The sequence below is a fragment of the Marmota monax genome, unplaced genomic scaffold, assembly GCF_021218885.2.
Source record: "Marmota monax isolate L192 unplaced genomic scaffold, Marmota_monax_Labrador192_F-V1.1 WCK01_AAM20220418_F8-fsc00103, whole genome shotgun sequence".
NCBI classification, from domain to species: domain Eukaryota; kingdom Metazoa; phylum Chordata; class Mammalia; order Rodentia; family Sciuridae; genus Marmota; species Marmota monax.
In genome coordinates this window covers 6192776-6219357 of record NW_026694286.1, presented here as the reverse complement: position 1 = coordinate 6219357, position 26582 = coordinate 6192776, and the positions used below count along the sequence as shown (strand labels likewise).

General features: G+C 38.6%; 1 protein-coding gene across 7 annotated transcripts in view; it reads right to left on the bottom strand.

Moving 5' to 3' along the window:
- Ptprm (protein tyrosine phosphatase receptor type M) overlaps window positions 1-26582 on the bottom strand; it is an 821378-nt gene that overhangs the window by 118444 nt on the left and 676352 nt on the right. For all 7 annotated transcript variants that reach the window (XM_058586457.1, XM_058586454.1, XM_058586456.1 and 4 more), the window contains one exon: window positions 2729-2816. In XM_058586457.1, the coding sequence (XP_058442440.1) occupies window positions 2729-2816 (88 nt within the window). The remainder of the gene's footprint in view (window positions 1-2728; window positions 2817-26582) is intronic.

The window sequence follows — 26582 nt, the reverse complement described above, 5'->3', positions numbered from 1 at the left end:
GTATATTTATTAGGGGTGGGGTGGCATGGAGAGTTGAAGGATAGGAAAGGAGAGCAAGAGTGTCCTTCAACTGCCTTGTCACTGAGACTGGCCTGTGAAGAATGTGACGGTAAAAGCTAAACTATGCCAATGGAAACAACCCTCAAAGTGCACATCAGGTAGTAGAGATAGCAGCTCCCAGGTTGGAGTCCTGCCTCCACATCTTATTAACTGTGTAGTCCTTTCACCCTCCTTTGCCCTCAATTTTCTCACCTATAAAACAGAGAAATAATATTACCTATTTAATAGTGTTGCATCTGGGAGTAAATGCAAAGTGCACAGAGTGGTGACTAGCAAAAGTAAATACTCAGTAAACACTAAATTTTTATGGTTGAAAATCCCTTATCCAAAAATGCATAGGACCAGAAGTGTTTTAATTTTTTTTTTGATTTTAGGATATTGCATATACATAATGATATATCTTGGGGATGGGACCCAAGTCTAAACATGAAATATTTATGTTTCATATAAACCTTATATGCAAAGATTAAAGAAAAATTTTCATTATCTTTTTACAGTGGTGTCTAGCAAATAGTAAATGATCGATAAGTGCTTGTTGAAAGAAGAAATGTATTCACACACTCTGTGTCCATCTGTGAGGAGAATTAAGCAGAGGAATGAGTATGATATATATAAAACTTTTTTAGTAATTTTGTGTATGAAACAAAGTTTTATGATAGAGAATTTTTCACATGTATGTCAGTGTTCAAAAATCTTGGATTTTGAAACAATGTGGATCTCAGATTTTCAGATTAGGGATGCAAAAACCTCTAAATTTTTTCCTATTAATTATTCAGAAATATTTCTCAAGAGTTTCCCAAGTGCAGGTATAAAATTATATATCAGGAAGAAGTGGACTCAAAGTTATACTGCACAAAGCTCAGTTGACTCTCTCAGCATACCTAATGTGACACCCCTTGATATGGCCTTCTGTATGCTTTATTCTCAGATAAGGCCCAGATGGGCAATATTATAACAACTACAGGACAATGACTCATCAACATCCCCTTTCGCATTGCATGTGAAGGGAAGTGTCCATGGTAGCTCTGTGAATCTCCTCAGAGTTTAGTGCAGAGATGAAGGGTTTCTTGGAACAGAAGCCGTTGGGAGAAATCTGAATTGTTACTAGTGAAAGACCTCCTCGGGCTCCCAGAGAACATGAAAGAACTTAGAAGAGTCTAGATAGGCTAATAAGTAATGTTTTCCTTCTCTGAATCATTATTGCACTGTATACATAGCTGTCAACTGCAGGACTACAGCCACGGGGATCTGTCCTCTGCCTGGTCTGTTTTGTCCCATGGGCAGGGGCAACATCTCATCTTGATAATCTTTATATCCCAAGTCTCTGACAAAGTGTCCCACAGGTGCCAAATGAATTCACTGAGTGGCAATCAAACCATGGACTGTGGGCAGCATCTTCCATCTACAAAGGACCTTGACAACATCACTAAAGCACCAAATAAATATGGCATGCTTTAACAAAACCTGCAAAACAAAGCTGGTGGTTTGGCTCTACTCATGGCCAAAGGGAAAACAAAAAATGCTCGGTTGGGAAGTTTCATATTATATGGAAGCCCCAACCCTTTGGATCTGCACTGACCAAGAGTCTGTGTACTGTCTAAATTCAAACAATAATAAAAAAATAAAACCTTTCTCATTCATCCCAGTCACATGCCAAGTGCTCAGCAATCTCCTGGGTTTGAATAGAAATTTCTTTGGGGCAGCACTGCCATAGACGCTGTGGTGTCAACTCAAGAAATGTTAACTCAGGCAAACAGAATTCAACTGTACTTTTCCAATCAATAAAGCTAATGTACTGCTCCCCTGGAATATCCAAACCTTCCAAGTTTGTTCTCTTACACGTGATAAGGCACAATGAGCTAGCTGTTCTCTCAGCCTTGCTGTTTAGTTTATGTGTCTATATAAATACTGCTAATTCTGTTAAGTTACTACAGTGAGCTCATCACTACCGTGATGCATTTATGTGTGACTCACAGCAGTTTAATGCAGGGGATGGATAGCTTGAGCCTGGAGAGAAGGAGGCTCATCAATCTACCATGTGTCTCAGCATCATTATGGAACATTAATGAGGTTGGGCTCAATTTAAAACCCATCTGAGGCATTATGGATTGGCAACATTCAGTTTCACCAGCACTGGGAATTTCTGAGATATAATCCTAGATCTTTTGCTAATGAATATTGTGATATGGGGACTATCATTTAACTTCTGAGTTTCGCATTCCTGCCCTTAGAATGGGGCTATTACTGACCTACGTAACCCAGAGTCCAGAGGATTCATGAGTTAATATTCTCAGGGAACGCCAAGCTCCTTGCATGAAGGCAGGCTGTGCATCATGATTTCTATTCATTCTCATGAAGCAGCTGGGAAACATTAGGACGGGGGTGTTACTCCTAAAAATGTGTCTTCCTTTTCCACATTTTAACATTACCTATGTTCCTAGAACTTTAAATCTAAAAGTAAAACTGGGCCCACAGGGAGAGCACACTGATGTAGTGGCAGTATTCAGATCATTTTTCCTTCCCTTAGTATGAACATAACACCAGCCCCTTGCAGCAGGACGAAAGCAGTAATTGCACTGTAAATTCTCACTGCATGAGCCTGGTGGTCAATCTTATCAGATGTGTAAAGAAAGTTCTACAACAGCACAATTACACTGTCAGCACTCACATGCAATGATATTCCCATATCTGTTCTTCATTCTGTTCTCATCTTTCTTAGCAGAATCCCATGGTGCAGACTGCCCTTCAAAGAAACTCTGGAAGAAAGAGGAAGTGACACTAAGCATTACAATTTGGTGCAGTAAATAGAGGGATCTTAAGCAGGGAGGGGTCCTTAGAAATGTGGATTAAGGGTCAAACAGGAAAGAATGCCCATGGGAATGAGGTAAGTAATTGGTTATTAAACCGTATTATATTTGAAACATTTCATTTGGCTTTTCCTAAACTTTTTTCCCCTATAGTTAATATCTCACAAACACAGGAATAAAAGTTGAAGAATGAATCCACATTTATTTGTGTAATCCAGTAAAAATGGTCACATGGTCATACCTATCTTACCTGAATAATACAGAAAACAATAAATTTTTCTCAATTTCTTCATCATATTACCACTTATCAATATTCTTATAGGAGACAGGAAGACACCTTTCTTTTCCCCCTCAATAATTGCTGACTGAAGGAAGGTTATTTTTGGTTAAAATGGTGAAAGTAGGTAAGCTAAGACTTTATGACTTTAAGGCTAAAATCCAGTAATACACTCTGTTGGAGTTTTCTCTTCATTTTTTTTTTTTTAAAAACAAACCTATAGGCTTAGATATCATCATTGGTGAATATTTCTTTTTTTTAAGAGAGAGAGAGAGAGAGAGAGAAAGAGAGAGAGAGAGAGAGAGAGAGAGAGAGAGAGAGAGAGAGAGAGTTTTAATATTTATTTTTTAGTTTTCGGCGGACACAACATCTTTGTTTGTATGTGGTGCTGAGGATCGAACCCGGGCCGCACGCACGCCAGGCAAGCGCGCTACCGCTTGAGCCACATCCCCAGCCCTTCTCTTCATTTTTAATGGAGCTTAGATGTCCATTTATTTAAGGATTTGGCATTATTATGCCCTGGGTCTTTAATCTTCATGTTATTAGATTTTCTTTCAATTCCGGTTATAATGAAAATGTCTTCTGCCATCAGTGGACAAAGGAAAAAAAAATGGAACTTTTATTTTCACTTCAGTTCATGTGACATCTTCTTTTTGTGAAGTCAATTATACATGAGGTTATGGGAAGAACGGTAGGAAGAAAGATTTAGTAGACCTGATTTCTTGTCATTACTACAGCTACCCTTACACTTTTTTGATCCCATTTAGGAAAGTAGAAGATTTGGGGAAGGAAGGAAAAATAAAGGCAGAGATGAGACAGTGCATTATTCTGAAATGTTTGAGGGCCATCATGGACCCCAAGATGGCTTTCAACAAATTCTTCAAGATGGAAACTCTTCCTTACTCCCTAATCTCCATTCTACCATCATGGCCCCTTTCACCCCTTGCCAACAGATGGTGATGGTCTGTGGTTCAAGTGAACATTAATTATTCCTTTTTCTGGGTTCTGTTTTCTCTTACTAGATAATTTGCTCTCCAGTCCTGCCACAATAGGACACAACTACTCACAGACTCCAGGGATTCTCTGCTCCTGCTACCTGCATATCACATGGCACTCAGACCATGTATATAAGGGACAGTGCTTGGCATATTCTGCAGTTTCCATGTCTATCTCTGCCACCAAGCTGTGGATTCCCTGAGAGCAGGGACAGCATGCTTATCATTTTTATTTACTAAGAGCCCATTTCTCATAGTAGGAATTCAGTAATTGGTTATGGAATGAATGAGAAACTACATTATTTGGTTACAGTATGTCTTGGCTTTAATTTTAAAGATTTACATCTATAGCTTAAATGTGTGAGGAGATTCTAAGACTTGGAAAACCTATCTGTCTTGGTCCACTCTTCATTATTATAATAAAATACCTGAGGCATGCTATTTATGAAGAAAAGAGGTCTATTTAGCTCACAGTTTCAGAGGCTGAAAGTACAAGATCAGGTGACCCTACATGTTGGCTTCTAGTGAGGGTCTAATGGTGTATACTATCATGGCAGGTGCAGGTGCTAAGGGGAGTGATCACATCTCCAGATAGGAAGTCAGAGAGGTTTTCACAGTCCTTCCTGAGGACATACCTCTAATTGAACCAGGATCTCTCACCAGGCCCAACACATGAACCCTGAGGGGACAAATCACATTCGACCCATAGCACAGTCTGTTTGTTCCACAGTTTGTAGATGTCTTTTGGCCATGGATGGTAAAATCCTACTTTTATTGACCTGCTGGATCCTGATGCTGCTATTGTCATATAACTCAGCTCTCCTAAGAGACTAGCTGGAAAAGAGCCTAATCCCAGGTGTGTCCTACTGTCAGGCTTGAAGATCTGGTCATTGGTATGTCTATGCCATGGAACAGCAGGAGCAGACACTGATTTATAACATTAAAGAGCGAAAAGACAACAAGGGCAGAGTTTTAAATGCATGGTCTTAAATTCCCTCAGTTATGCACACAACTGATGAACCATTACCATAACAGTTTTTGCATTACTGTAGTATATGCTAATAGCTCTATTAATAGAGCCACACCATACATTACTAGTTGAAGGATAAAATTCTGGAGAATGTAGGAGAAATACACACACACACACACAAATGGCATTACTAATAAACTAAACGAATAATAATACTAGCAGTAAAAGAAAAATCACTACTTAATCCCATCTAGAACAAGACTATTATACAATCAGAACATAAACAGGTAGCAAACTAAAAAACTTTCACTTCTATTTTGCTCTATAATGTGCATTTAAAAATAGCTCCAGGGATTTTAAAGTCAGATACTCTTGCTTTGAATAGTGTCTTTGTTACTCAATGAATGACAATTATTCTTACAGTTGAGTAATAACTATTATTTGACTTCCAACAATGTAATTCTACTTTGAGTTTGTCATGATTTAATTACCAATTTCACTTCCCCCTGCCTTTTCTCCCCATCTATAAAGTTCTCTATTTTATTTTTTTTTCTAGGAAGACAGAAGAAGATAATTAACTGACTTTGAAGGAGACTCTGAAGTCTTCCAATAAATCCACAGCTTCAACCAAAGGGAAATGCTCCCCGGTCCCTGAGGCACAGCCTCACAAATCCTCTCCTGCTCCTGACAGAGGTTCTCTCGAGGGGTCTGGCACTCACATCGCAGCTGTGTTTCTTTAGCATTTGTGATAATCATAGGATTACCAAAAATCCTTATTTTTAAAAAATGTTATTATAATTTCACTGTTTTCATTTAACTGATGACCAGAAAATAGACACAAATCAACAAATGGAAAAAGATCAAGTCTCATTCCAATTGAGCACTATAGTTTTCAGAAGGATGGGGCCCAGTGCCAAGTGTGGTCAGGAGGCTGAAGCAAGAGGATGGTGAGTTCAAAGCCAGCCGCAGTGGTGCTAAGCAATTCAGTGAGACCATATCTTCAAAGCCAGCCGCAGTGGTGCTAAGCAATTCAGTGAGACCATATCTAAACGAAATACAAAATAGGGCTGGAGATGTGGCTTTGTGGTCAAGTGCCCCTGAGTTCAATCCCTGGTACCATGCCCCCCCCCCAAAAAAAAATGATTGGGGCCCAAGCAATCAAGTGTGTGTGTGTGTGTGTGTGTGTGTGTGTGTGTGTGTATGTGTGTGTATATATATATATATATATATATATATATATATATATATATATATACATATATATATAAAAGCATCTATACATCAACAAATGTCTGTAGATGAGTGAGTCCATCAGCTCAACTGGCCACCCCTGGGCTAAAGCGAGGCACAGGGGAGATGGCCTCCCAGCTCTTCAGCTGAGAGACATGGGATTGAGACAGACCTCAGTGTATTCTTACTCTTAACCCACTGCTCCTGCCCTGACAATGACATTGAAGGGGAAAACAGTATTAAGTCTACTTATATACATGCAGCCAACAATTGCTCTCCAAACTTAGATCTCTAAATGAAGGATTACAATAAGTAAGAGAATATAAAAGACACCAAGTAAACTTCGTCTAAATGTTGATTTTTTTTATAAAATTGCAATTTTTTTTCTTAAATGATGTATGTTCATTGCAGGGAAGCAGTGGCAAGAGAAGGAGGGAGTTCTTGCTGTGAGCCTTCCAATTTCCTACCTAGAAATTGTGTGAATCACTTGAATGGAAAAAAAGAAATTTAACAAAAACAAAAAAAGAGGTGCTCTGAGAAAAAGACCAGATGATTATTGCCTGCATAGAAGCTAGCCACTGTCTACTGGCTCCCTGTGGATATGGTGACTCTTGTTTGCATTTTCAGCAATAGTTCTGCTTCCAGTTACATCAGCATCATTAGACCAGCTGTTCTTATGCTTGGCCTGGAAAAGAAGTAATACACCTAGGAGGAGCCCAAAGAGTAGAAATCGGGGGCTTTCTAGATTGGCTTGTCCTCTTCTGTTTCCTTTTTTAAATGTAGATTTAAATTTTTTCTTAGACACAGTTTTAAATGTTGCAGCATTTCATGAGTATATACTTTCAAAATACCAGAGAAAAAAATTTGCCTTTAGACTGTCTCTTATGCCTAAATAAGGATAAATGTCAACTGTTTAAGTTTCTAGTGAGAAAATAAAACTTTATCTATAATAAGGTACTCAGAGAATCCATTATATGCTACAGGGGTCTTTACAAGCTAAGTCCCTCATTGCCTTTCTAGTTTAGAAATTCTCAGAGCAAAAATAGTCACTGGGGAAAGAACACAGCTCATCAGTGCCATAGAATACACAACCAGGCCTGGCACAGATGTGAGGTCCCCAATGTAGGAGGTACACATCCTTCTTTCATTTTTTCTTCCCCTGGAATATTAAGGCTTCTATGAAGCTGCTGTCATTCCACCTCTTTTGTGTGGTTTTTCATTTTATTTTTTCAAAGCATGAGATGGACAGAGAGTCACTAATAAACTCATCAGCAAAATATGCCTGTGGAAGATCATTTGGGGTCATCTGCAATTCTGCTTTTTCAATAATTCTATTCTTTTTCACACAGTTTTTGTTTTTGTAAACATCTTTTAATAAATTAAGCAAAATCAAAACATGTAAGTTTTTTTTCTGGGCATTTTTCTTTGTTCTAAAGAACAAAAGCTTCTTTAGCTATCTTTGTAAGAGGTCAAATCTCACACAAGTTCCTTAAAATTACATAAATCGAATTACTAAATTCTTGGATTAGCATTCTACTTTGAACCAATATTATTGGGAAAATAGTAATCACCACATAATCTATGGTGTATCTAGAGAGGCATGGTTTCTATCAATTTGTTAACAATACAGTGAAATAGCTGAGCATGGTGGTGCGTGCCTGTTACCCCAGTGGCTCGGGAGGCTGAGGCAGGAGGATCCCAAGTTCAAAGCCAGCCTCTGCAAAAGTGAGGCAATCAGCAACAAAATGAGGCCCTGCCTCTAAATTAAAATTCAAAGTAGGGCTGGGATGTGGTTCAATGGCCAGACCTTGAGTTCAATCCCTGGTACCAAAAATAAAAAATATAAAAAAAATTTTAAAAGTACAGAAAACCAGATTTTGAATCCTCCTGGTTCTGAGATAAAAAGAACTTTGTTTCTTGAAGGAGTCAGAGTTTTCTGAACATTTGCCAATGACCAGCTCTGGTGGCTCATGTGAAATTTTGCTTATTTGATCCTTAAATTTTTCTATTGTGTTCCACTTGAAGTACAGCCTCCAATTCCTCCTCTTTCTTTCATCTCATAGTTTTTGCTTGTCAAAATTATGAGCAGGTTCACTAAAATCAAATTTAAGCAAAGCACAGATGATTTGAAGGAAGAGGCCCAATGAGAGAGAACAGAAGCGACAGCGGGAGAACGAAAGCAAAAATCATCATTTGGTGACCAAAGACTTGCTATCCAAGGAACAACAACTTAAGGACAAGCCTGGGAGACAGATGATGATTGCCCATGTTCCCAACACTCTTTTTATAGGAGGAATTTTGAATATGATGTTCACATTTAGGCAATATTTAGTGTTTAGGGCAGATTTTTAATATGCAGGTACAATTTAATGCACCAACTATGAATTTTTTTATTATGAAAAAACCACTTTATGTATTTTGGGGATTTAAGTTAATGGTCTCACTGCACCTTCTGTTAGAATTTTCATAAATATACTTATGCTTTTATTCTACTTAAAATGTAATTAAAGTGTTTCCTCTGACTACCTTAGCTCATATATACTGAGAAAAGGCAGCAAACCTGGGAGCCACTTTGAAAGAGTAATAAGTCTCTGAAACAATAAAAATGAAACCTGGCAAGCTCCAGTGAATACCAATGACTCCCTGCTTTAAGAGACGGCAGTCTCCATGGGCACAGTGCAGAAGGAAATTGAACATCCTGCACACTGTCATTTTTTTTCCAAATAAGAAACATGTTTTTGTGATTCAATAACCTCCTCCCCCACCCCTCAAACCACCATCATTTTCCACAGGATATAATTCTATACCTCAGTTGCCCACCTCTGGAGAGTATTACTCTGAAATGATTCAGTCTGTTAAATATGCCACAGCTCCCAGATATTGAGAGAGAGAGAGAGAGAGAGAGAGAGAGAGAGAGAGAGAGAGAGAGAGAGAGAATATGAATATGAATCCTATTTTCCAGAAAATCTTCTGAAAGAAAGGGATGCAGGTCAACGCTGGACATAATGTGCAGTACATTTTCAGACAGCACAGGGTCAAGTGTTTCAGAAGCTTCTGAAACTGAATTTTTCCTCCCTTCCTCTTATGAATAAAATTGTGCACATAAAATGACTAAAGTCATCACCCTTGAAAGAAGGGAGATGAACTCACTGGGGCATGCAGAGTCTCTGAACTTTCTTTGTTTTCCGCCCATACTTCTCATTCTTCTAAGTGTTCATTTTATGAGGTCCATATAAACTATTTATTGCTACAGCACTAAAGCAACTGAAGACTCCTAACTTTGCTTGATGGACCACAATGTGGTACTGCTGATGGGGAGAGGGCTCCTGAAGTTCAGGCCCAGTGGCTGCAGTGGTCACAGGTCACTGTCATTCTCTGATTTCCAAGAGAAAGGCACTCAAAGGGAATAAGTGATGCTTTAAAGGCAAAGGAGGTTGGGACTGGGTGAAAACTAGTATCTAGACTTTGTTATTTATAAGCAAACTGAAATCTAAATGTGGATGAGCATTGATTCTTTTAAAGAAGTTGCTAATATCTCCACACTTCAAATGGCCATGTTTTTATTGAAACTTAATCCAATTTGAAACTTTTCAGAAGCTTTTTTCTTTTGCCAGATTCAAGCGGGTGGTGATCTCAGCAACACTTTCCCCGTGACTACCCTCCTTTACCAAATATTTCTCTTCGGAGTAGAGGGCTGCAGCTTTAAAAATGTCTGTGGTGTTTTAGTACCCAGAACAGGCCTCTTGATGCTTAGCTAAGCTTTAGAATATGCTTCTTATTCTTTGGAATATTACACTGAATGAAGGATTTTATAAGTGACTTTTCACAGCAAAGACATGTACTTCCTGTTGATTAATATTTACTTGTGTGGTTTTTGAAGCTCTATTTGATGAGCACTCTTCCCCACCAGCACCCCCAGTGCTGGGGATGGAACCCAGGGCCTTGTGCATGCTAGGCAAGTGCTCTACCACTTAAGCTACACTCCAGCCCCATTTTGAACATTTTTAATTCTGTTGCATAAATAAGGAAATTTAGGCTCTTCTGGAATCTGGCAGCTAATAAGTAGAAGAGCTGGGTCCCAGAGCTAGATAGATCTCCCCACTTTGAGCTCAGTGCTCCTGCCATTAGGCCACAAAGCTGTCTGAGAGCCTGGGGCCTAGTGTCTGCTGCATTGCAGTGTACACTAGCAATCTGAAGTCACCATGGTCACAGTTCACACAGCACCAAGCACTTCTGGTTACCACTTTTTAAGAAATAAGTCAGTTCAGTAACAGAGTCCTGCCACCATATGCTCAGTGATTCTTCTGGGGGTAACAGGGAGTATGTATACTCTGGAGGGACCCTTAATCTACTTAGTTTTCTTTCTCTTTGCATTTGCCCAATTTCAAGAGCACCTCTTTTCCTACCTTCAGAATCCTTGCAGTAGTCAACTTCTAGAAATAATGTGACATATCCTTCAAGGAAACTGAAGCAGAAAAAAACTGAGAACCACAGATGAAATATTGGGGGTAGGGTGGGGCGGGCATGAATGCACACCAGCCCTTCAGTTGAGTGATGGAGGAAAAAGTGGTGAAAATAGTAACCGTGAAACAATCTTGCCTGCAGAACATTCTATGGACAAGGCCAATATTCAGTGGAATTACAGAGACTGATGCACACATGGTACAGAGGCTTTAAAAAGGGGATGCTTTCTATATAATTGGGGTGAGGGTAAGCTTCAATGGAGCATTAATTTTAAGAAGTACAGGATGGCTGGTAGGAACTACTTAGCCCTTTTCTGACCTGCATTTCTCTTACATTTGCATCCCCAAGGACAACTGAATAGCAAAGACCAACATCCTCAGCAGTGCCTGGGGCTCCCTATTAGTTGGGATGCCTTCTTAGGTCTGGAGGCCTCTGGCTTCCTATACATGTGATGAAGTTCTCAGATTAGTTTTGGGGAGTCCCTGGTTTCCTAGCATTTGACCCAAAAGGGGGGTTTTAAGGGGTCATCTTGAAGAGGATTTTCATCAACTTGAAATTCAAATTTTCAGACTTATTCTTTCCTCAAGGGGTCTTTGCTGCTTATTATTGAATGAGAACATGTAGTGAGGGCTGGGACAGCAAGGGCTTTATAGCCTTTTTAGTTTTCAGTTAAAACTTAGTCAAAGTTTACTTTTTTGATCTCTGCTTGAGTTGGGTCTTGCCTATTTCTTGATTATCCTGTACATCAATGAGATGAATCAATCTTTGAAAGATTCTGGAACTTGAATCTGTCCCTGTTCTCACTGCATTATCCTGGAAATCATAAAGCCAAAGTAATCAGATGGGGCATCAAAACAATAACATTAATGAGTGATCTGTCACAAGTACTTAAAAAAAAGAGAGACTACTCTGTTTTAAAGCTAGTTGAAAGTACCTTATTCAATTGCTTTGTAATTTCCATAAGTCATGAGGGGGGTGAGGTCCTTTCTTCAGGAATGCCTCCCACATTTCAGTGATAGCAATTTTCATTTCCTCTCTGATGCAGATACTGCCAGAGTTTGGAATGCCAGCACTGCTAGAGAACTGTAATTTCCTCCACCTCTGCATCTGACTTGAAACTGATTTGTTAGTGAGCTGGCATTAGAGGTACCCAGGTTTTCAGAGACAAGGAAGAGCATGTCCCTGGGGAAAACCAACCTGAAAACAGCTAGAGACAAATGGAGGTTTCTGCAGAAAATCCAGCCTCTCTTTTCCTCCTGAGAGCAGCCAGAAAAGTTGAGTTCTTACTTCTCTCTTGCCTGCATCATTGCAGTAGCTTTCTAACAGTTCCCTCTACCACTCTCCAGTTATATGCTTGTCTCAGTGAGCTCCTTAATGCACACCAGGTCCCCTGTCACTTTTCTACTTGAAAACCTAGCAAGTCTCCTTACAGATCACTGTGTGACTGCCATTAGAAGGACTGTGAGACCCAGCCTATGCAATGCACTAGGATGTGTAAGTGCATAATAAAGGCTGCTACCGATGGATCTGATTCTAATGCTGAAGCCTGAGACTATGATGATAAGACACATTTGCCTACTGTATTCTTTTAGAACTGGGGTTAGTTGTTTTTTTGGTGTCGGAGATTGAATCCAAAGACTTGCATATGCTAAGCATGTACTCCATCACTAAGCTGAGCCCCCACCCCTGTGGTATGTCTTATTCTTGCCCCTCTAATTACAAAAAAAAAAAAAAGCCAGCATCTTCCTTTGGTGGTTCTCCTTGGAGAGCTGTGAGTTTTAAAGGATCAGAGCACATAAGCTTTATCAAATGTGATTGAAAGGCTAAGGATACATTTTTGGAGATGACAGTCTTGGATATGAATAGTGTGTCAGAAAAAGGAATTTTAATATGCAATTTGTGAATCTATTTTTGACATGTATTAATTTATAAAATCTCTCAGTACAATTCCCAGAATCTTCCTACAATACCCAAGTGGTAATGAGTAAAGGTTAAATTTTACAATAGAGAATTATTTTAAAATTTAGAAAACAAAGTCAGAAATATCTTTTCAAACAGTTTAATAAAAAATAATTATATCTCAATTTACTCTGTCAGAAAGTCCAATGTCTCTTATTTTTCATTTTCATCTTATTTTATTTTTTTCCTAGTGCTAGGGATTAAAACAAGGGCACAGGTGTGTTGGACAATTGCTTCACTGCTAAGTTACATACCAGTCCAATGTGTACTCTTAAAGCAAACAGTTTTATTGAAAAATTTCTAAATGGTATTTGGGGGGTCACAGAGGTTCTTCTTTCTTGACTAATTTTTATCCCAAATGTCCTTTTATATTAAAGATAGAGGCTACCACCACTTCAGTTATGCAGACTGCTTATCAGGAAAGTCTTAGCATTCAGCCTTGTTATTCAGCCACAGTCAATAGGTATAAAGAGAAGATTCTAAACTAAGCCAAAACCAGGCTGTAGCAGGGACACAGCAGAGTTCTGGCATAGCAGAAGTATCCATGACATGATCACCCATCCACAGAAACAGAGAAAGGGATAGCTTGCCTCGGGAACACAGAATAAACTTCCCACTCAAGACAGATATATCACCTTTCTGTAGACTTTGGGTGGAATGCCTCAGTCAATTGAACACACTATCTAGAAACTACAATTTATCTTATTAATGTGCAATGGGATTGGGAGCTGCAGGTAGCCGTACGGACAAAGGAAACAGGAATCTCTGGAGGCAAGTCATTATGATAGGAGGAGTCCAGTGCAATTCACAAGGTCTTTCTGAATTTAGCCCCTGCCACTTTGCTCTCATTTATTTTATGATTTAAATTCAACTACTGTATGTTGAATTTAAACTACATTTACTACATTTACTTTCAAAAGAAAATTTATGTCATTACAATAAATGGAAAGGTAGCAACAACTACATGAGACAATGACAACAGAAAAAAAGTAGATTTAATAAAAACAAAATAGCAGTATCAAATTCTAGCCTGGCTGAACTGTTTGGTTACATAGGATGAAAGAGATGGAAAAGGTGACAGTCCTAAACATATCTCATTGATGAATCAAAGGGTTGTAAGATAATTGGGGAGGGGATCTTTTTTCACTCTACAGGTGAGTGCTGCCCATTTCTTGTGAGAGGATCTTCTACCTTTCATCACCTGCTGTGTACGTCATCAGTTGTTTCACCTCACTTTTGGGTAAAACTGAATCCCCCATCCACCTCTGCTCATGACACAGCGGGCAGAAGGGACCTATGGCCAGAAGACTTGAATTTAAGTCTCAGCTCTGATCAATTTATAACTGTGGCCACAGGGAAGTTACTGCATTTGCATTTCAATTTTTATGATAGGATCTGTAATAATTAAGTGATCCAACAGGAATGCTTTCTGTATTAAACCTAATGAATAAATGTCAGTGAAAAGAACCTGTAGTTAGTACATATTGACACAGAATTCTCATGTTATTACAGTAGTATAACATGTTCAGCTTGTAGAATGTCCATGGAGATGCAAAGTTAGTCTCAAATATTCACATTCTTCCTAGACTATAAGCTATAAAAGGGAAGGAGCTTGACCTCTCTGCACATAGCACCCTTAGCACCTGGTATTGACCTGATCATACGGGGAACGACTGACACTATAAGTGAATAAATTATTGGGACTTATATAGGTGATATATATATATATATATATATATATATATATATCCTATATATTTATATATATATATATATATATATATATATATACACATACACACATATCAGAAGATTCATACAGCAGTGCTTTTAACTTAATATTTTTGAACCTACTTCTAAAGAAAAATTTCAAAAATTATATACCCTCATCTAATTTTAAATAAATTACTATCATGTTTGACAGAATAATAATAAAAGGTACTTTTGACAGGGATGTCATTGTACTCAAAATTTAAAAATTCCTCCTATATCATATAGTACAGTTTTTTTTTTTCTTTCTACTTTATAATCACAATTTGCTAAAAGGATAACAATTAGTTTAAGTGAACCAAGGTCAGATGCTAAAAGGAAATAGCCAAAGTTGTATTTAGAATCTGCTGATGTTTTTTTAAAAAATGAAGAGTTGGCCCTAATTCAAGTTTCTAGATATTAGATTAAAATATTGGGGGCAGAGGGTTCAATTTTTATTTAGAACTATAAGGTTTGGGATTAAACTAAAACCAAGATGCTTCATGCTATTATAAGTACCATCTTAGAATATTTTAGAGAAGGCAACAGAGTCCAATGTCAAGGGTCAGTTTTGAAATGCAAACAACAAAGACCTAGTGCCCTTGGAGAACCTCTACTACTAGCTCCATCCTAAAACAGAAGAAACTTTCACACTATATGTAAATATTTGCTTCAGAAAAAAAATTCTGAAAGGGAATTTGGGTTTTTGCCAAGAAGGATAATAAGCAAAAAACTTTAGCTCTAAAGATTTTGATTACTTAAGAATTATTTCAGTATAATCATAATAAACTATTAATTCAGTGGTGTTAATAAAAACAACAGGTAACATTAATAATATCACAAGAGCAGCCCACTTATTGTGTTCCAAATACAGTGATAAGTGCTTTACCTAAAATATCTCAGAGAGGTCAGCTCCACTGACAAGAATCCTTTACTCTCTTTCCCATTACAGCTATATCTTATGCTGGAAAAGAGACCCCAGCATATTTTAAAATTAATTTTAATGAATAACTATTACTATCTGTGAGTTAAGCCACCATGTTGGTAACTAACAACTTTAAAAAATTTAAATTATAAGATAATAACTTTTCATTTTTAAGTAAATACAGATTCATAGGAAGCTACAAAGACAATTTAGAGGTCTCATGTCCTCCTCATCAAAGTACAATGTCAAAATCAGGAAACTAAAACTGGCACAGCCTCTGTGTATAATCTCTATGCTGTTTTATGCCATGTGTAAGTTTGTGTAACTACCACCCCAAATAAATACAGAATTAGTCCATTACCACAAAGAAACCCCTTGTGGAATCTCCTCAAAGTCACCTAACCACTCTTAATTCTCAGCACACACAAGTCTACTCTTCATCTCTATAATTTCTATAACATTTATAGAATGTTCTCTAAATGGAATCATGAAGTATTAGCACAGTGACCTTTACATTTATCCAAGTTATTGCATGTATCAATAGTTCATTCCTTTTCATGGATGAGTAATGGTATGGATATACCAGTTTGTTTACCCATTCCCATACTGAAGAACAATTGTACTGTTTTCAGGTTTGGGCTATTACAAAGAAAGCTATTATGGATATTCATTTATAAGACTTTGTGGGGATATAAGCTTTCATTTCTCTGGGATAAATGTCCAAGAGTACTATTGCAGGGTTACATGGTAAATCTACATTTAATTTTTTAGAACTGCCAAACTGTTTTGTTTTCCAGAGTGATTGTACCATTTCACTTTTCCACCATTAGTTTGTGACAGATGCAGTTTCTCCACATCCTCATCAGCATTTGGTATTCGCCCTGTTTTTTATTTTATTTATTCTGATATGTATTCAATGGTATCTCACTAATTGGTGTTTTCATAATGATGTATCATATTGATGATCTTTTCATGTGTTTATTTAATTTACTTTCTACCCATACATCCTTTTTGTTGAAGCATCTTTCATATCTTTGCTTATTTCTAATTGGATTGATATTTTTCATAAAATTCTGTGAGTTCTTTTTATTTTCAGGATACAAGTTCTTTGTTAGACATGTGGGTTGCCATTTTTCCCCCAACATACAGCTTATTTTTTCATTTTTTAATGATATCTTTCACAGGGCAAAAATTTTAAATTTTTTTATTCCAATTTCTTCATTTTTATTAATGGTGTGGTTTGGTGAGATGTCTACGATTCCCCATGCCTTAGATTCCAAAAGAATAATTTTTACTTGATTAAAAACACTAAAAAATTCTGTAATGCCTGATAATCAGGTTACTAAATTTAATAGTAATTAATATTGAATATTCAACATTCAATGAGTAATGGCATTGTCTGTATCAATACTTAGTATGCTAGGAAACTTCCTTAAACATAACTGTGAACATCACTCAGACATACTCTCCTAGATGAATGACTCCTCCTCTAACTGAATGTGACACCCATTTTCCAGGTTTCTGAATGCTTCCTGCATCTCTGAAGAAAGAATAGAGCTGCTGAAAAGGATGAAGCCAAAGACATCACTGATTCTCAATTCATTGCTCAGCCAAGTTCCTGAGACAGCCCAAGGGAGTGTCAGCCTTGCTGCTCAGCAACTCCCTCATCATAGACTCTTAACACTTAAATGCCATACATGGCTGGTGCTGTAATACTGGATGGTACAGTCATGTCACTGTAGAAAAATCCCTGCTCAGGGGCCAGGGCAGCCATCAGCATGGTAGTCTCTACAACAAGCATCCTAGTGTAGGTAAAGGAGAAGAGAGCAGGAACTAAACAGTTCCAGAGGAAGACTCTTGAATGAAATAAAGCTTTTTGCATCTTCCAGGATGTGTCAGTGTCCAAGATAGTACTGACAAATGAAAAAGAAAAGCTGCAAAAGAGCAAAAGAGGTGAGAAGACGAGAGAAGGAAAGTATCAGCGTCACTCAATGTCCAAGTAAAGGGCATGAGAAGGGCTGCCTTCTTTGCTGGTCATGTTCCAACTTCTATGGCATATGCCCCCAGCAGGGGACACTTCTCTTCATTTCCCTTGCTTGCCTCTTGCATGCATTTTCTTCTCTAGTCTGCATGAGCTGTTTTTCCCCTCCCAAGTTCTATTGTAGCCATTAGCATGTGCCACTCAAGTTTTCTCAATATCTCTGACATGCAAGATTTTATTTTTATCATCATAGATTATGTGATGCCTGACAAGATGACCTATATCCTCACTTTAAAATTCCACAGCACAGAGCTGGGCACAAAGCAGGTGCTGCAGGATATTTGCTGCAGAGTTACTTTCATATCTCACAAAGCCATTGGGCATGGCCCCTGCATAATGTGAAAGATAAAGGTGTTTCTATGTTGATAGAAATATTCTACTTTTGCATTATCCAATACGATGGCCACTTGTGGCTATTAAACACTTGAAATGAGGCTAGGGTGATTGAGGAATGTAATTTTGAATGTAACTTGGATTTAAATAGCCACATGTACTAGTAGACTACCATTTTGGACAGCTCAAGTTATGATTTACAGGGAACCATCCAGTAGAGCTGATGGAGTGTCTAATTTAAACTTTTCAGGGAAGATTCCTTGGTTAGATTGCAAACTGCAAGATATCCCAGGCTTTCTGAATGAGAAATATGATTTTCTTAGTGTTATGGGCTGAAATGTGTCTTCCCAAAATTCATATGTTGAGGTCCTAACCCACAGGTACCTCAGAAGGAGACTGAATTGGAAGACAAAGTCTTTCAGAGGTAATTAAGTTAAACTGAAGGTGGCAAGGGAGGAAACCAATCCTGCCATACCTTCATCTTGGACTTCCAGCCTCCAAATGGTAAGAAGATAAGTTCCTGTTGTTTAAGTCACACAGGAACTGGTATTTTGTTTTGGCAACCCAAGCAAATGAAAACAATGATCTCTATTAGAGATGACTCTTTCCTCGTGGTGAATCCATACACATTAAATTGAGGCAACTCTAATGTGGAACCCGGAATGCCAATGTACTAATTTAAAAAGGGGGAACTATCCACTGTGGCCTAGGAAACGGCACTATCTAGGAAGTCAGATCATTAAGCTGAGGTTGTTTAGCAAACACTTATTTAGAGCAAGTGAAGCAGAACTGTTTTAGGGGATGTCAGCAAAGTACAAGAAATAGACCAGCTGGGGTAGGCATGGTTCTCCCACTGCAGGTGAGTCAGTGTGGGGTACACAGAATTTTTGTCTCTTAGAACATTGTTTCCATAATGGACATACATATCCTTTATTTTTCAGGAGGTGTCATTATAACTGATTTCTTAGTGAAGCCCCAGTTCATGCAGCAGGGAGACACTGTCTTCCATGCTACAGTGTTGATTAAAAGTGACACTCCCAGAGACAGGCTCAGCCCTCCACCATGGCTTTGGATGTACAGGATCCAGTGAAAGAGAGAACAGTGCATGGGGGCAAGATGGCTACTGACCTCTTTCTCAGGCAGGATTTATTTTGTAATGACCCAGGGTGGGTGTCTTGGGGTACTCGAATTAAATTAAGAATACTAACGAGCCAACAACAATCTGCAGAGTCCTGGCAGTTAATTAAGGGTCAGAAAAGGGTGCTTCCTTCTCCAACCTTGCCTGCTACAGCAGGCCTTGGAGCTGTGAAGTCTTACACAGACGCTGACTTCCCTTTCCATTTGCCATTCCTAGCTGTAGAAGGGGACCTTAAGAGAAGTCATCACTGCATCTCTATCCTTTCCCAATGTTCTCACATTCAGATCACCCTTGACAGATGAGAACATTTTCTAGGATATATGATCTTGGAAAAGGGGGATTTTGCAACCCTGGTGAAGAGTCTGCCAAGTCAAACACACTTTCAAAGAGGCAGTTAAAAAAACACTTTGAAAAAGAAGTAAAAAACATGGTTATGTCCATAGATACATCTCTGGGAAGAAAAACAGGTCAAGAAGAAAAGTATATATTTCAGCAGGAGAGTTTGGGGATGATGGGGATATGCAGATTAATACCTTGGCATCAGTGGTGACCCCCTTCTAGGTCCTGCACCTACACATGCAAGGGTTAGATTCCAATTCACAAGGATGCTGTGTATCATGGCCATTTCTTGTTTTCAGCAGCTGCATGCCATTTTACATGTCCCCAAGAACTTCAAACGAACTGCTAAGCAATTACATTTCAACCAAGATGTATAATGTGATTGGGGTCTTTCATTTATTTATTTTTTCATTTTACCTCTGCCCTCACTGATGACAGCAGCAATCTTTCAATCAGAAGTGAAGGGTGAGGTTTAATGAATTTATGTATAATTTAGTTTTCTGCAATATGCTTCTTCACTTTCTATTTTGCATGAGCTTAGGAAAGTATGGCAGTTTATCAGGTCTACAAGGATACCTAGGGTTTATACCCATTTCAGCTCTCCCTTTCACCCTACAACTTCTTTCATTAGAACTGTGTACTCAAGTTAAATTAGCTGTTATAAAATATTATAAAAGTTCGTCCCGAGAGGCAGCAGATGCTTTTGTAGGTTGCACTGTTCCCCAAATAAAAACTTTTAGGAAACCTTGGTTGTTGTATACATGTTGTCTTTATAAAGAAAGCAAGCAGCAATTTTTCTTTAGATCCACATGAGATTCATTTAGGTTTCTTAGATTAGTGGGGTAGGTACTAAGAAACAGCTTTTGGGGTTGGCCAAAACAGAGCTAAAGAAACTGTGCTATCCATTCAGAATGCTAAAATGAAGCAAAATTATATACCAAAAACCTCAAAACCCTATTTTTGTAGATGTGCTCATATCTAAACCCATATCCCTCCATCCTACTTCTCCCTCAAATCTCATGGAGGCATGAGTGTATTGGCTTTTATGTTAAATCATTGTTATTCAAGTCTTTCAAAGTACTGAACTGTGCTAGAAACAAAAAAAAAAAAATTTTTTTAGATTGCTGCTGAAGTGAGCACCAATATTTTTTAAAGGGTGGTTCCTGTTTTAAAAATATTTTTTTGGTTGTATATAGACACAATATCTTTATTTTTTATTTTTATGTAGTGCTGAGGATCAAACTCAGTGCCTCATACATGTGAGGCAAGCTCTCTACCACTAAGCTACAACTCCAGCCCCTAATGGGTGGTTCTTTTAGTAGCATACCTACAACAATTGGTGTAATACTTTTCATGTTGCCAAGAGGATTCTAAAGACACAAAGAAATACACATGCACAGAAAATAACAAGCTTTAAAAAACCTTGACCACTTTAAACTGTTCTTTTACCCTAAAAGATTCAAATTTGATTCTTAAAGTTTGTATACTCAGGAGATTGAGTTTTTAACTTCATGAAATATCTTCATTTCTACATATTAAACATTGACAAGAAATTGCAGCACTTCATCTCCACTGTTCCTTGACCTGAGCACATATGTGTTGCTTAATGTAAACAAAGTATTACAATGATTCAAATGCAATATGGCTTTTGTTTGATGCCAACACCACAGGGAAAATGTACTTTGATATTATGTGGCCTACCTCCACAGTGCTTCTTCCTTGCCAAATGGAACAAATCTATGCTGAAGTCTGACATTCAATGTTTTCAAATAAAGTGAATGTCATACAAACAAAACAAACTAAACAAGATTGATGAACATGATACAAATTCTCATATTAATGTCCTACAGTGAATTTTCTTAATTTCCAACATTTTTACCATTTCTTTGTATTTGGGGGAAAAGTAAGAATTAAAAGGATTATATCTTGACAAATATCTAAACATTATGTTTCCTATTTCTGTTACAATTAGGAGAAAAATGTCATGCTTCCTCATGATATCTGACATACATGGATTCTTGGCTCTTACCATTTCCCCATTTCCTCTAACAATAAAGGTTTTATAAGCCCAAAGTACAAGGAAGATGAGGAAGAAGATTGTACTTCTAGGCTGTACCTAAAGTATGGCATTAGACTTGAAGTTAGCTGAAGTGAATTTAAGTCCCATCATCTCTCAAGGGCTTGAAGACTTAGAAACTAAATATATGAATCAGCTTAACCCACTGCCTGAACCATGCCTGATGATCAGCAAATGCTAGTTGCTAGGATGATAAAAAATATTGGTTACATCACTACCTCTATGAAAAAAATCTACTACATTGTATTAAAATTTTTCAAAATCAAGAGATGATAACTGGTTGTTAAACGTTTGCATCACTACTTTATATTAACATATCAAAGATGGTTCTAAAAGGAGCTCCCCATCCAAAATGGTCAACTCCCAATGCCTACTGATGTTGAGTACAGGGATAGACACTGTGGAGTCCACACCAAAGAATTCCACATCAAAGAATCCAAATCTACTTGGAGAAGATGCATCCCATTCATAATACTCAAGAGAAAGGTAGCAAATGTCACAGAGAAGTACATAAATAGAGGCTAGATTCCACCATAGGAACTCTGATTTGCTGCAAAGATTTGGAGAAAGAAGATATCACAGAGGGCCTGATAGATTGTGTGGTCAAAGCTTCAAGGAGTAGGAAGGAATTGTGCTGGTCTTAGTAGAGTAGAAGTACTAGGAAAGATAAAAGGGAAAATAAATGGGCTCCATGCAGAGGCAGGTGATTCCAGCAACAAAGACAGGAACATGGAAATGAGAGAAAGTAAGGAGATGTCTGACCAGAGTGAGAGATTGTTCATCACAGAACAAGGGGATCCAAGGAGAAGTAGGATAGAGCTCACCAATCAGAAGCCATAAACATCCAGTGCTTTAGGCATTGTGGGCTCTGAAACACAGGAGAGAATACTATTTCAATGAGACTCCAAAATGATGGTGGTATAAAAATGGAATCAATCAGATGTTGGTGCAATTCCTCTGGAGGTGATTCTAGAATGAAAGGACCAGCTCTGGACCACAGTGAAAAGATCTATGTTTATCTTTATGTATACACACAGCTAGGTGTGTGTGTGTGTGTATATATATATATATATAGTCATTCTCACAATGGCCCCACGGAGTCCACATGAATTCTCTTTCCTAAACAAGGAACTGGAAGTTTGGAGATGTATACCAGAAGGGGAAGGGAAACCAAAGGCAACCAGCAGAATGAGCTTTCCTAGAAATGTCTTGAGATGTTGGGACTTTCTGATCTCATTCATTCCTCACTTGTACAACAGAACAATTCTTTTACTTATCTGCCAAGCTCTGCACAAAGAAGAGGCTCATGGAACCACTGAAGTTTTTACATTTCCATTATTATCCTCCTTATAACTCAAGTAGATATATCTGAAAGAAGGATGCTTTAATTTTTATTATCTATTTAATCAACATTTTAAAATCTAGTACTCATTTTTATGCACTTTTTTATTGAATCTCCCCATCACCAAATGCAGAAGAAACACATTTTGTACCATGACTGTGGGATGAAGGAGGATCACATATGTCCCATAAATTAAGTGTCACCCTCCTAGTGATACTGTAGCCTGTAATGCTGGAATGGCATCTGATGTCAATCAAAATCCCATTGAGTTCCTCCTTGATTAATTATGTATACAAGCTCTTGACAATGACATTGGAGGAACATTTCCTGAGTACAGAAAACTCTGACTATCATCCACCCTCATTCAAAGATTTTGAGCTTTGCTTAACAGGGTTCTGGTACTTATAGTAGAGGTGCCTGGGCTATGTCTCTGAAGCTCTGAATATCTAATAGTACTTTTGAGAGTCCTTGTGGGAAAAGAATTTAGAGGTCTAATTTTTAACAAATGCTTAGGGGGATGTCAGTCTGAAAAATGGTCTTCTAAGAGCAATGCCAGCATAGCTCAGGCACTGATTAAATTGTTCTGACATAATTGCCAATTCACAAGAATCATGACAGCTTTGACTCAAACAATTTGGGAGGGGAAAACTATTGGAAAGAGTCACATGGGAAAAGCATTGGAAAAGCAATTATGAAGAATCATTTATTTATTTTATGGGAACACTGATGTCAAATATTGGCATTTTTTTTAAAAAGCATTAAAGTTATCAGACCAATGCAGTAATCATAGAAAGAACCCAAACACATAAATATAAAAATTTGTATCTGGTGCAAAATGAGTCCAATTCCATGTTCATCAGCATACCCAGAACTCTTTAAAATGGTTAGGAGGTAAATAATAATAATGATATCTGTGCCAACTTATAAATAAAACCATACCATGGAAATTGAACATCAAGATTCTAAACAAAGCAAGAGCCACTGAGAACTACATGAAATATTTACTCTTCACCAACAAAGTACGGAACAGCATGACCAAGCTAGGGAAGTCAGTTCTATGTACAGGCATAAGCACCAAACCTACTTCATTGTTCCTGAGCACAGTAACAATGGTTTTGAGCACATGGAGACTGCTCTGATGGCAGTCAGCTGCCACCCTCTGCAGAAGAGCTGCAGGATGGAGACAAAAACATTATTAGCCTGCTGCTGACAGCCAGCACTACCATTCATAGGAAAAATGAGCAAATTCCATGGTACTTTTTGGCAAAGAACTATTCCATTAGCTTCAGATTATCTGTCCAGATTCATTGTCTCTTACTTTCTTTTTTTTTTCAATTAACATTTTAGTTTGAATCCATCCCATTTATTTATTATTGATTTTAATTCTTGTGCCACAGGAGTCTTATTAAGGAAGTTGGGGCCTAATCTGACATGATGGAGATTGGGGCTTACTTTTTCTTCTATATTGGATGCAGGGTCTCTGGTTGTATTCCTAAGTCCTTGATCCATTTTGAGTTGAGTTTTTGTATGGTGAGAGATATGGATTTCCAGTTTTCCCAGCACCATTTGTTGAAGAGGCCATCTTTTCTCCAATGCATATTTTTGGCACCTTTGTCTAATCGAATACAAAAACATATCAAAAAGACTGGGCATCTCGATCAAGTGGGATTCATCCCAGGATGCAAGGTTGGTTCAACATACGAAAATCAATAAATATAATTCACCACATCAATAGACTTAAAGATAAGAATCATATGATCCTTTCAATAGACACAGAAAAAGCATTTGACAAAATACAGCACTCTTTTATGTTCAAAACCCTAGAAATATTAGGGATAACAGGAACATATCTCAACATCATAAAGGCTATCTATGCTAAGCCTCAGGCCAACATCATTTTAAATGGACAAAATAGTGAAGGCATTCCCTCTAAAAACTGGAACAAGACAGGGATGCCCTCTTTCACCACTTCTATTTAACATGGTTCTTAAAATGCTGGCCAGAGCAATTATATAGACAAAAGAAACTAAATGCACATAGGAAAAGAAGAACTCAATTTGGCACTATTTGCTGATGATATGATTCTATACCTAGAAGACCCTAAAAGTTCCACCAGAAAACTTCTAGAACCAATGTAGGAGCACGATCTGCGCGGGCGGCTGCGGCAGCGCCCTGCTCCCAAGGCTCGGATTTTCGGCCCAGTGAAGTAGCCGCCAGCGGTGGCGGGGGCGTCCGGGCAATGCTGCGGGACCCCTCAGGCGCCGGTGTCCTGGCCTCTTCCTAAGACTTCTAAAAAAGAAATTCCGCATTGTTGGTGTATAGGAAAGTTATTGAGAAGTTTTTCAACATGGCGGCGGGCGCAGTGAGATCAAGTCTCTGACCTCTTCAGCTGCGCGGGTATAGGGAGTCGTAAATTGTCTAAATGCTGTTTGCTCAGGATCACTAGGCAATGCTGAGCTGACGTGGATTTGGGGCGAACAGTCTGGGCCCCTCAGAACACACGCACCGAGCCCAGATCGGCTGCATTCAAGTTCGCCTGCTTCTCGTGACTCAGCACTAAAGATCCCGCTGAAATAACTGGTCGGCCTGTCTGAACTTACAGAGGTAAAAGCCAACTGAGCCTTCATAGGCAGTGGCCACAGGATTAAAACGGGGCTTGGGAAAGACAGTCAGGACCCACCCTTTGCATTGGTCACCCGGCAAAGGGAACGAACGGTCACCATTTGCACGGGATACCACCATGGCAGAGAACTGACGTCACGGGCGGAGGAGATAACTTCATTGAAACCAGCGCAACAGGTGTGTAATCCCCTAGCCATCTCTCTCCACACAGCGGGGAAACCTTAAGGGCCCCTCCCAGCTCTCCCATAAGGGACCCTCCCAGCTCTCCTGTGAGTGCGATAGCCAGACCGAGGGAACCAGGAGTGGCACGGGACTCGCGGCGCGGAACTCCCGGCTATCGCTCCCACCAGTGCTGACAACTGAGGTCTCTTGCACCAGCTACCGGGGGCGTGGCTACCGGAGGGCAAGCAAATTCGCTGGGGGTTCTCAGCCGCAAGCTCTACAAACTTAGGGTCCGAGGGAGGCAAACATGGAGAGTGTGCACAGGCGTTCATGAAAACAGGGCTCCCAGGAGCAGCAGACCTGGCGTGTAGCCAGTATTGTGGTGAGCGTCACAGGTGAGCGGGGCCTGGCTTGAGGAAACACAAGAGAAGGCCCTAGGCACTCAGGATTGGAGACCCGCCCAGTCTGGGACGAAGAGCTGCTGCACACTGAATGGTTCCCACCTATTGAGAGGAGAAGCTTGGCCCAGTGGGCACAGCTCCACCTACTGGAAGAGAAGTTCATCAAACTTTAGGACTGCATTTATTATTATTATTATTTTTTTTTCTTTTTCTTTCATTTTCATTTTTTTTGTTGTTGTACTTTAACTTTTTTTAATGTTTTTAATTTTTTTTAAATTTGTTTATTTTACTATTATTATTAATATATTTTTTTAATTTTAATTTTCATTTTTTATTATCATTATTATTTAAAAAAATTTTTTTCTTTCCTTCTTTATTTTCTATTTTTTTTCTTTTGTCTTTTCATTTCTTTTCAATTTTCTTATTCCCCCTTCCTTGAATTCTACCTGCCTACTCTCATTCTCTTTAGTGACTTCTTCCCTTCCCTTCTAATATCTTTCCTCCCAAGCATCAAATAAATTTATAAGAGTAAACAGTAACTCAGCAGTCAAGCAGAACAAGAAGTAACATGAGCAGCATAAAAAAGCAAGGACGAAAAGGAGTACAAACAATGAAGGACATCCTAAATATTCAGGAGGACCTAGAGTCATCAGAAAAGTGGTCATATAACGAACTCAAGGAATACCTTAGA